At 42.9% G+C, this 12,509-nt stretch overlaps 1 protein-coding gene across 1 annotated transcript in view; it reads right to left on the reverse strand.

The window, feature by feature from the left end:
* The window catches only part of LOC310858424 (uncharacterized protein), a 12,486-nt gene extending 2,493 nt beyond the window's left edge, over positions 1-9,993 (reverse strand). Inside the window, exons 1-11 of the mRNA XM_083764531.1 lie at positions 9,875-9,993; positions 8,290-8,376; positions 6,982-7,125; positions 6,710-6,793; positions 4,578-6,444; positions 4,179-4,232; positions 3,168-4,050; positions 2,777-2,962; positions 2,134-2,221; positions 1,828-1,949; positions 1,358-1,525 (exon numbers count right to left, since the gene is read on the reverse strand). Coding sequence (XP_083620657.1) covers positions 1,358-1,525; positions 1,828-1,949; positions 2,134-2,221; positions 2,777-2,962; positions 3,168-4,050; positions 4,179-4,232; positions 4,578-6,444; positions 6,710-6,793; positions 6,982-7,125; positions 8,290-8,376; positions 9,875-9,955 — 3,764 coding nt within the window. The 5' untranslated portion in view covers positions 9,956-9,993. The remainder of the gene's footprint in view (positions 1-1,357; positions 1,526-1,827; positions 1,950-2,133; positions 2,222-2,776; positions 2,963-3,167; positions 4,051-4,178; positions 4,233-4,577; positions 6,445-6,709; positions 6,794-6,981; positions 7,126-8,289; positions 8,377-9,874) is intronic.
* Between the last annotated feature and the right edge of the window lie 2,516 nt (positions 9,994-12,509).

A 12,509-nucleotide genomic window follows, 5' to 3' on the forward strand; every position in this document is an offset into this window, starting at 1 on the left:
AACGCCTGGTGGTGGTGACCTCACTGGCCTCCAAGACATCACATGTAACCTACATGGAACCATGCTCAGTCCATTGGCATATTATGTATAGATTGTACCAGTACCAGTATCCATGTCCTCCTTAGGCTCCTCATTAAACTATACCCTCAGCACACAGCCCCCATGACCATTGGAACTCATGTTGTCCCTTAAGTGAATTAACATTCAATCATGTAAGTTGCTTCCAACAATTTCTTCTAAGAATTAATGCTATTAGTTATTTAGTTTAACATTCAATGTGCTTATTATGCAGTAGCAAAAACATCCCTTGTGATGTACTGACTGCATGAACAATATGTGTCAGAGCTAAGCTGCAGATATATATTTTTAAACTGTTGCTTATCCTGTCTTGCACAGCGACAACTGGATGTGCCCAATATTCTCCTTTGAATTTATATTATGTAAATGCACCTACTGGACCATACTATGAGATCTTATCAACTCGATAGCAAGACAATACTTCACTTTAATCTTTTAAAAAGGAAAATACAAAACAGTGATAGGGAATGCAAAACAAAAAAGGTATATATATATCTTTTTTTAAACCAAATCATCATTCGATTTGTCATGACTCATGAGTAAGTCATTATGCTACAAGCTAAAATAACAAATTAAAATAAATGTTCGTGCATAGCAACATGAAAAAAGGTAAGTACGTAAATAAGTGCTACAAAAGATTGCATGTATAGTGCTATAAAAGAGAGAGCATGAAGCTCTGAGGTTTCATAGTGTCCTTCTGTTCTCTGCTGAGGGCTGCTAACTCTTTATCCCTCTCTGGGCTTGTTTCAGTAGTGAGTCAAAATCCAGCTCTTCATTCTGGCTCATGTCTGGAATAGGGTCCACATCTCTGTTAGAATCTGAGGGGAAGTAAATTCACAGGTTCATTGTTCAATCCGGGAAAGCATCTGTGTCATTTTAGATTTTAGCTAAATGTAAACTATCCTTTCTGTCAGAAACCTTTGGGCAAACCTTATCTCCGTAGTTACATTTTTTGTGTGCGTTTTATTCTGTAAATTAACGCCCTACTAGGCCTGCTTGGTCACACTACAGGGTCACACAATAGCATACAAAGTAGCAGATCTGCAAGCTCAAAACGCACCGTGAAGCAACCGTTTTGAGCTTGTAGATCTGCTACGTTTGCCATTTCTGAAATGGAATTTATGTTTTCGAAAATATGTTTCTGAAAATATGTTTTTCAGAAAACTGTTGTTTTGTTGTTTTTAGAATCGACCTCAGGTCTAAATGGGTTAAAGTGTCATTTTGTCACTTGTGGAAAATTACAATGTTTGATCGCAGGAATGAACAAGTCAACTTTGACCTGTTTGAGACACGTACCCAGGTCAGCGTAGTTGGACTTGCAGAACTGTCTCCTCCCCCGAAGCAAATGTCAAACGGCAGCTCGTCAGGCTTTCTCAACTTACTGCCGTTCTCGATAGCTGAAAACGCAGACTCCATGTTGTAGAATGTCACAAACCCGTAGTTGTCTCTATGGGAGCAAGTTAACATTTTGAGTAATCATTGACAGTCTAATTATACTTGCTTTTATTGCCATCAGTTTTATTGGATAATTTTATTACAGTATGTGCTCATACATGGGTGGTAGGTTACAACACTATGAATAAATGTACTTGTGCATTTTGTTAAAAAAAAATAACATACAGCTTTATCGCTACTGATTTCATATTATGTCAGTTGCAGCATAAAAATACTGAAATACTGTTCAACTTCTACAAGATGCATTGTGCATCCATGAAGCTACTTTTAAGAGTGTCTCTCTGTGTTACTTACCCTCTGTCTCTGAAGTGCAGTGAAACACATTCAACTTCTCCAAACATAGAGAAGCGTTCTCTCAGCTCATCGTGGGTCATGTTCCGCCGAAGCCGACCCACATACACCACCCTCCGCTCATCCTGTTGGACAAGTTGTTACAAAAGATGTTTATAATATATATAGCTTAATAAAATCAGGTATACACTGTGACTCTCCATGTAACAAAAGTTAAATTACCAGCTTTCTTTTCTTTTGCAAAAAGAAAGAAATTTGTTACACTAACAAATGGATTTGCCACTGTGGTGGCATTAATCTCATACTCACTATGGCTTTCAGTTTCTGAAGTCTGATCTGTTGTTGCCTCCTACGCCTTCTGTGTTCTGTGCCACTGCTGCTGCGATGGTACACTGGGCTGAATATAGCGGGGAATGAATAACATAAATACAGCATTATAGACTACTCTACTCACCCTTTATGGTGAAACAGGGAACCATCACTGCAACCAAATTTCCCATTTGGGAGAAATAAAGGCTTTAACTAAATTATTTACATTGAAGACTCCCATTTTCCTGTATCTTTTTCCATTTCAACACAAAAGCATACTGTACGCATGATTATTCACCGTCTATCCAACTAAATAGGAGTCGGACCATGTGCTACCTTGAGCCATAGATCAGGGATTCTCAACGTTTTTGGCTGGGGATCCCTGGAAATGCTTTGGCCATGCCTCACGACCCCTGCCCCGCTGCCCTCCCCACTCCCAATACAAATTGGCCGCTACAATAACCTTAATAATAGAGAAAATACATGAATAAATACTGAAACCAGATATCATTATTTAGGAAAGTTTATGCATGTACTATGTGTACTATGTAAACTCTTAATACACAATTTAAATTTAAATTAACTTGCGCTAAATGACTCGCACTCACAAATGTTCCGGAGAACACTTCCATTGGCCACTTACCTGTAAACATCCCTCCACCCTCTGCCACAAGTTTGAGGTGACGACGATCTAGACCTTGACCGAGACCAAGTTTTGGATTTTGAGCGACTAGACCTCGGGCATGAGAAACTGTAGTGTCGGGGCGGAGAGCGGGAAGCAGAATCAGAGGATGAACTTGAGCTACTCTCTGAACGCCTGTGACAGTATCTGAGAGATGGACAGAGGGGCAATAGAGAGAGATACAGTGGGCGAGATAGAATTAGTACAGAAACAAGTCAGTAACAGACATACATAACATGACATGGCTATATCTAAAGCAGCTTGTCTTAAAATGCTTCATTTGTAGCTTGCATCATGCTTATGGGACAACATTACGCCACAGAAAACAAGAAAAAGTGTAAGAGACGGCTACCTGAACCTCTTTCTCTTTGGAGAGCGAGATCTGGAGCGAGAGGAGGATGAGGAAGAGGAAAGGGATGAACAGGAGGATGAGGAAGGAGAACTGGAGCTTGAGTCTGAATATGGGGACGTTCTCCGATATCTCCTTGTCACCCTCGTCTCCTGTCTTCCTCTGCCAGGAGGGCTTGGTGGAGGTGTGGGGAGACAGCTGGCCTTCTCCCTGTCTTCCCTCATATTGATTGCATTACTGGACTCCATCTTAAGGGTGGCACTGTCTGAATATGGCAGCATAGCTTCTATGGGAAGCCCTGCCATATTGCCAGATTGCCCTGCCAGAATCCTCATTCTCGTCTGCCTGGAGGCAGTCTCCTTCACACATCTATCCACATTTGTCCCAGGTCCTGGATTAGTGTTACTTTCACAGTTTGTGCTGTGTCTTTTGTATGGAGAGCTGGTGCTCGGGTCAAGTATTGTTAATTGTGTTCCATTCGGAAGATTAATCAAGTTTTTAGAAGGTATGGGAATCTGATGTTTTCTGAAAGGGGGAGTAACTGGCCTATCCCCAATGACACAGTAGTCATGGTCTAAGTACACAGACACAGGTGATGTTACCGGAGGAGAAGGTGTTTGGATTTGGGAAGCAGGAGACATTGAGGAAATGGTGTGTGTCTTCTTGGATGGTAAGGGACGGGGGTCAATGATCTGAATGGTCTTGGCTGGAGAAGGTTTGGATTGGGCTGTTGACAGAACTATATCGGTGCCCAGAGGTTCTGGAATGTCCAGAGACTCTAACGTTTGTGGTTGAGACTTTACCACCCCGAGGGGTTCAACAGTTCGTGGTGGACAGAATTGGTTTTCTTTACTTGGACGGTGGGCGCTCAGTAAACCCGGTAATTCTGAAAGGAAAAACATGATAAATATGTGTGTAATAGAATGCCTCAGTCTTGTGCATGAGTCAATATTTAACACCTGACTAAGTAATTGTGTTCATGTGTTGGCAAAGCTGTACTATCTCATTATTCACCTTGTGTTTCCTCGAACTGCTCCAATAGGCTGGTCAAATCACTGGCTTCAATGCCTTAAAATTAACAAAAAGACAGACATTAATCACATGAATCCTAGCATCCTTATTCTAGGCATGTCATGATAGGCGAACAAACATTCTTCCAAAATAGCCAATCTATAAGCTCAAGATGCGACACAGATCAGCACTGACTGAGCTTGTACTGTAGATTGGTTATTTTTTGCAAAGAGATTTCAACCCTTTGAAGATGTTAAAATGAGGCAAGGGAGAAGTCATTTCCAGTATTCCTAAAATACCTCTTATTCTGAATTTGACATTTGACTAATTTGACAACATTACTGACTTATGTGCTTTCAAAACTAAACTAATCAATTATACAGCAATGGTTTAGCAGCTTACCTGAGTCACATGGGGTGTGGACACTGCAGCTAATCTCAGCAGGGGGTTCTAGTTGCTCAGGAGGTAAAATACAGAGGGCTGCTCCTGTCGACTCCTTCACCATGACAGGAGCATGAACTGCACTAAGAGGCTGAGTAGAGCACGGCGAGGACAAAGGACACTTGGGTTGTGAAATCAGAACTGAAGTGCACAACTGTGAAGTCTTTGGTAAGGCTTTGCTTTCCGAGAATGGACTTAAAAAGCATTGTTTTTGCTGAGGTTTGTTGCATTTTGAAAGAGGTTTGGTGTGCATCATATTATGGTGATGTGAAGAGGAGAGGTGCTCTTCGGCCTGAGATGGTCTTGAAAATGTACGCTGGGTTTCCTGAATGAAGTGAGTGGCTTTGGCGCTGTCTGAGTTTGGATCGTGGTCAGGCATCAACACTTTGAGATTTATCTCTACTGTGGATGGCTCTCTTTCAGAAGACTGCTTGGCGCATGTCTTCTGCAGCTCTCCAAGGAGACTGTTGCTGAAGGCTGTTTTGAGCTTGGATTTCATGGCGGACTGGGTGAAGAGCATCGACGCTGGTTGGCTGCTAGTCTTTTCCTTGGATGGATGGTCAACAGGCAAGGGGAGAAGCACAGGGTTAGGAGGATCACTATTCACCAATGTTGGCTTCTTCCCTAGACTTGTCTTCTTTAAAGTACAATCAGAAATTGACACTGCAGAGGGACTTAGTGCAGGACTAGCTGGTGAGATGACTTTGGATTCAGCCCTCAGGCGCTTCAACCTACAAAGACGTCCATAATTGGGTTTTGTCTTCATTGAGTCCGGAATGGGCTTTGAGGATGGACAGGACGAACCAATCTTGATACCAAATGCTTTCATTTCTCCATTCGCATCATGCTTGTGTGTTGTCATCGGTTCCCCTTTGGTGTTATGTCTGTGTCCCTGTGAAGGACAGAGGATTGGAGACAATTCATTTGGGGGCTCTGGTAAGGTGGGCCACTTGGTGGTGTAGTTCCCCTGTTTCTCCCCCAGGGGTTGTCTCTGCAGGCGCAGCTCTCTGTACTGCTGAAGACTGAGAGGTTTGGGCTTGACCTCTAGATGTGGAGGTAGAGCCAATGGAGCCTGAGTAACTTCAGCCTGGTCACTGTTGACCTCTGTAGTCAACGGTGTTGTTGGCGGTTCTGCTGATGTACATGCATGAGTATCAGGTGTTTCCATACAGGCAAGAGGAGCTGAGGTAGTTATTTTACTTGTCAGATTACCTGCAAATGCCTGGTTGAGATCATCCTCTTCCTCCACAGATACATCAAAGGCTATCACCTTAACAGGACCGAAGCTCACCCTTTTCTTCTCCTTGAGGGCCTGAGATATGGACGCCTCTCGATTTACAAGTGCACTCTTTATTAATCTCTCCTCACCTCTGCATTCTTTCAGTGTGTCTTTCGGTAGTGTCTCATCATCAGACATGTCGACGTTGATCTCTTCATCACTGTCTCCAGATGGTTTCTCGTACCTCCAGATTTCTCCCTGTAGGGACAGTGACTGGTCCAGTTTATCCAATGCCGCAACATTTTGCCTGGGCTCACTCACCCAAGCTTTCCCCTCTTCCTCCACACACAGTCTCAAACAGTACGGGTGCATGAGTTTGACCAGGTTCACCAGAGACATGGAGGTGAAGACCTCAATTTCACACTCTGGTTTGTGATCACAAGTCTTAGCTGTGCTGGTTGTGTGATTCAGACTCGGCTGTTTGAGGTCCTGTGATGGGCTGGTGATTTCTTCTTTATTTCTGTCTTCCTCCGCCCCATTGCTCTCTTGTGTGATGACATTGGGGGATCTGAACCTCGGCTTTCTCAGTCTGTCAGCAATGGATTCTTCCTACAGTTATAGAGGTAAAAAAGAATCAATAAGATATTGATTATACTGTATACCGTAATATATATATATATATATATATATATATATATATATATATATATATAAAATAACGTTGACAACAGATAACTGCACAATCTCAAGCAAGTGTCATGGCTTGGCAATTTTCATATTGTACTAACATTAATTTAAAATGTCATATTAAAATGAATTACTTCTGTGACCTCATTATAACAAATGCCAAACAAGAAAAGAATGAGGTTCTTACCATGACTGAAGAGGTGGACTTGGTTGGATGATGCCCAGGCTCTCTGGAAGGAGGAACAACAGCCAGACTCAAAAGCCTCCTTAACTGAAACAACACAGGAGTTACACCTCATCAATGAGAGTGAACAAAAATACGTTATGCATTATATAAAAATATTAGCATTCTAAATTAATCATGGGCTTATTAATATTGAAGCTAAAATATAAATATTTAACATACTTTGTAATTCTAATAAAGCGTAGACTAATGCATCATTGCATGCTTATACTCACTGGAGAGTTGTCTCTGTGTTTTTCAGGGTCTGGCAGGGTATCAAAGGGAGACATGGACCCTTCCTCATCTCCCACACTGTCTAGCATCTCTGTCAGGGCTGTCAGCAGACTGGACTCGTTTTCCTCCTCCACTCTACTCTTCTCCTGGACAGAGATAACCAACAGAACGACTGTCACTAACCTATTACCTGACGTAATAAAAAACACATTCAATGTGTATGTGCATGAAAGACTCCAAGGCCATGTTATCAGTTTTGTCTGGGCTCTGTTTTCTTTTCCTGAACCAATCCGTTTGCTGCTGTTCCCTAAACTCTCAACACCAGGAATAATATTTGGGCCCTTTTATCCTGACGCTTGTATCCCTTATCCCTTACAGTACGATTTAACAGCGGGCGAGCATCGGCCGACACATCGCCCAATCGCCCATCATCGCCCGAAAAGTAATACATTTGTAAAAATAATTATTTGTATATTTTCTGGCGACGTTGCCCCGCCCACTTTTCGACCATCGCCCATTCGCCTGCTATCGCCGTTAGTCGCCGGGTCCCATAGACAAATAATGCACTTCCGGGAAATTCGTCTGGCTGTCGCCCGCTGTTTTTTTTATTTTTTTATCCCACGATTTTGTAACCCATTTTTCACCCCTGTGTACTGTCAATTATCTAATGTGATCCTGGGCTCTACACACCGTCCACCAACCTGGGGAGAGCAACAGACTTGAACTCATGCTTCCTTCATGCATGAGTGTCCAAGTCGCTCCTTTACACCTGACAGGGGGGAGTTTCCCCAGTTCGACGTAGCGAGTGGAACACGTTATTCCAACCGGCACGGCTGGCCAGGGGGAGGCAGTTTAGACTGAGACCAGGATTACTGCATGTTTTTGTGAGGTTACCTACTACCTACCCTAGGGGACACGGGGAGAGGTTACCTACTACCTACCCTAGGAGACACGGTGAGGTTACCTACTACCTACCCTAGGGGACACGGTGAGGTTAGCTACTACCTACCCTAGGGGACACGGGGAGAAGATGTGGTTACCTACTACCTACCCTAGGGGACACGGGGAGAACATGTGAGGTTACCTACTACCTACCCTAGGGGACACGGGGAGAACATGTTTTTGTGAGGTTACCACCCTAGGGGACACGGGGAGAACATGCAAACTCCACACAGAAAGGAATCGAACCCAGGACCTTCTAGCTGTGAGGCGACAGCACTACCGACTGTGCCACCGTGTCCCCGCTGTCGCCCGCTGTTAAAACGTACTGTTACTATTAAAATGCTACATTAGCAATTGGTCACTCTGACCTCTGAAGGAGTTGTGGAGTCTTCAAAGATGGCCAGGATGGAGTGGTCCACTTCCATAACTTCCACTTCTGTTTTACTCAGGGCCACCTACGAGGGGGGGGGGGGGGTGAATAAAGCACATTGATCTCATTTACATAACACGATGATAGCCAGAAACGATTGCCTCTTTTCATTCATACATACATTCAATAATGTACTGTATTACTGTACCATTTTAGGGACATTTGATTCGTAGGCAGGGTTAAAATAGATTAAGTAGATGCATGCATTACGATTTTATGTAATGTATTAATTTTGGACTCATGCATTAGTTTGTTGTACATGTACAACAAACTAATACAATATTATATGTATATATATATATATGTGTACGATTTGATGTATCAAATCGTATGTATATTGTTATTGTGTACATTATGATTTACCACCCCAGTGGCCTTGTGGTTAAGAGTTTCTGTCCTGAGACTCGGAGGTCAGGGTTCAATCCCCGGTCAAAATGGGACCCTGTCCCTATATATGCCTTCCTGCTTTGCACTCAGCATCAATTCTGGATCAATTGGAGACCGCTGTAATGTGTGCTTTGAATGAGAGCTGACTGTCCAGGACAACACCAAGGTTCTTGGCTGTTGGAACTTGGAACTGAAGTTACAAGGCATTGTCTATGGAAATAGTTAGATCCTGCATGGCTAACTTTGGATTGGGGTAAAATCACAGTTGTGTCCCACAGAAATACTGATTTGAACCTTAGTCTGTAAAGAATTGGGATTGAATGAGTCCCAGGGACTTAAATTATGTGTTTCGGGAAGAGTCAAGAAGACTAATAAAAAGGTAGGAATCTTTTTGTTTTAACAACCCTTTTAGTTTAAAATTAAATGGAATTAAGAAAACAATTAATTAAGCGGGATAATTTTTAGGAGGAGAGGATAGACCATCATTATATTATTTGTTTTTAAGGCTACAGACCTTAGCTACAGACACACTGGGGAGGCAGAGCCTAGCTTGCTTTGATGAACGTCTCTGGGAAGTTGTGGGAACCAATGAAAGTTCTCCTAACTGAACCGGTCGATCCCATATAAAGTGACAGTCAACAGACTGTACCATACTACCATTACGACCTGATTTGAACTGTTGTGTTCTCTTCTCACAATGAACGAACACATTATAGGGTTACAAATTAAGTTGTATTAGTTTGCTTACAATGTTAACGTGGTGGTTGTCAGCTATATCACCGTGTCGGTTTCTATCCAGAACATCATGTTCCAGATTTCTGACCTAACTATGATTTTAAAAGATCCACACATAACACATTACAACTAAGTTCGTAAGAGGTATTCACAATAAACATTACGAAAAAATGTCACACAGTACTTGCTTCCGTTGCTTCTACTGTGTGACTGTAGCAACTCATTGCTATTACAGTCGTACTACACTACTACTACTCTAGCTATTAGCTAACCCTGCTAGCCACGTGTTGAACTGCGGTACATGTGGCCGTAACAACGTCTTATAACGGCCCCGACGCAGTCCAAATCAAGCGCTCGTCATTCATTTTAACGTAACATTGCCATGCGTAATGCACCGGTACCTCTTTGACGATGTCTTTGTCAAGAAAGTCGGTGTTGCCGGCATTTAAATGCCTCTCTTTTCCTCTCCGTTGCGTCGCCATCTTGCAGTTCTGCACATGGTGCGCTGACGGGGCAGAGACACGTGGCCGCCGACGCAGAGCACACTACAGAACTGGGATCAGTTTGTCATCCCTGTGTTTAGCTACATCAATGCAACCGGGCGAGATGGAATCCGATCCAAGGTCAGTGGTGTATATGTGACGTGTGCGATACATCTGTTCATCATCAGTGGTTATTTTATAATATACTTATTACTTAACCTGTTATATCATTATATGGGACTCGTATTGAATAAGACAACCGGACAAAGTAAAACGTTAGAGCAATAAGTATCACACTAGTACAGTACTAGGTCACGACTCACTAGGGTGAAATGAGGCGAATCGCTAATGGCGATGGGGGGGGGGGGGGGGGGGGTATGGTAGTTAGTTCTCGGAGCCTGTTAGCCTCGGGTTAGCCTCGGAGACCGCAGGCATTTTCTGTTTCTGTTTGCATCTGATTCCCTTTTCTTCAGCGTAAAGGCGACATCTAGTGTCCAAATAACGCACTTAACGAAGCCCTTAATATGAGGCTTTTCCCCGTGGTTTTCAACCAGTGGTCCTCCCAAGGACCCAGTCCCCAGCTAAATGATGGAGAGTTGGTAACCAAATGGACCCTTATAGATCTTTAACTCTTGAGAGTGTTAAATGAAACCAAATGGACCCTTACGGATGACATTTGGTTTAATTGTACACTGTCATGACTCTGAGCAACATCTGCATTACTTAATTTACAAGAAATCTACACAATTAGAGAATGTAAAATAATTGTTATTTTTTAATTTTTGCCTGTTATCTCGTTATCTCACCTATGCTGTATTGGTGTTGGCCATCAATACAGCATGGATTGTGGATAGGGATGCAAATTGTGGACAAAACCTTATCCAAACATATTCCATATTCATGGACTATCAATCTGTTATATTTTGTGTTGATGTGAGTGTTGAGACTCTGGGCACTGCAAAATGTGACATGTCATTTTATTCAAATGTTTTATTCATAAATCTTCTAAATATGTATTGGTCCTGCTGTAATTTATAGCATATACCTAGAATTGATTCTTGGATTCTTTTCTCGGAGCTTAAGTGTAGATGAGTTCCAAACGGAGCTATTATGTTGACAGAAAGGAAACTGTGGTTGTCTGTGAGTGTGTGTGAGGTGTGGTTTAATAGTTAAAAGTCTTAGGTTTAACCGTTTAGGCATAGTTTACTGAGGTATACGTTTAGGAATACCAGGCTGAGCAGCCACAGGTTTAGTACCATCTCACAACAGCCTGTATCCTTAACTATTATAATCTAGCTAATGCACTGAGCTCTTACAGTAGGCCTACAGTATTTGAAGTTTCTTATATTTCAAATAATCCATCCAGCAAGTCAAGCAAATCACATGCAAGTAATTTTGACCACTAGCTGGTGCCGCCATGTGTTCCAATCATTGACTAGTATACATCTGACCTCATCAAACCCTGTACACTCAAGACACTGCCCCCACTGCTACCCTTAGATTTCCATAGAGCTGACCTGCTCTGACATTCCATATGTTGAATTATTGATCTGACCTCATCAAACCCTGTACAGTCAAGACACGCTATATTGCTAGTACATAATTCATTCCATATGTTGATCTGACCCCCCCCCATGCCAAAGCGCGAGCGCTCACCCAGCAGTCTGCCGTCATCCAGGCGCGTGCACGTGAGGGCGAGGTCGCTCCCCCCCCCTCAGGTTGTCTAAGCTCGTCTCGCTGGTGTTTCATCTTTCAGTTTTGTGTAAAGAAAGGCGGTAACACATCACTTCATTTTGCTCAAAAGAAATCATCCTGAATCAGTTTGTGTTCATCACTCTGTTGTGTTTGTGACCCTGTTATCTTGCCCATTCATACCAGCACACAGTTGACCTTTCACTTGAATGTCAACATCAGTAGCTGTGTCAGAGGGGAAGGGTACGACCTGCTTATGACACACACACCGCTGCTGCTCACACTAGTTTCATAGCATCACTGTCTTTTGACAAAACCCTCTTTTCACTGTGTTTCACCCAGGCCATTTAAGACCAGCTATACAAATTATAGCAAAAAACATGGCGTATAATATTCTTCATAGGCCTACTTGATGTGTGCTTCAAATAAACAGATTTCATATAGTAATTATTGCGACTGCAGTTCGCATTTACTTTGAAATTATGCATTTCCTGTCAGTTGTCTGGTTGCCAAAACCCCAGGGCACCCCAGGCCTCGTGACATCACAATATCTAGACGGGCCTCCCCCAAAGTTATTAGTGTAGCCGCGCCTGGAAGCCAGTGAAAACTAGAGTTCTCTACAGGCCCGGAAATTAAGGCCCGGCCTTAGATCTCCATATATGGAGCTGACCTGTTCTGACATTCCATGTTGATCTGATCACATCAAACCCTGTACACTCAAGACACGCTCCATATATGGATATATATATGTTGATCTGACCCCCCATGCCAAAGGGCCAGCGCTCGCCCAGCAGTCTGCTGTCACCCAGGCGGATGTGTGCACACAACCTCACCCTTTAGGGCAAGGTCGCTTGACTCGCTT

The sequence above is a fragment of the Protomyctophum parallelum genome (assembly GCF_964188405.1).
Source record: "Protomyctophum parallelum genome assembly, chromosome: 5".
Taxonomy (NCBI): Eukaryota; Metazoa; Chordata; class Actinopteri; order Myctophiformes; family Myctophidae; genus Protomyctophum; species Protomyctophum parallelum.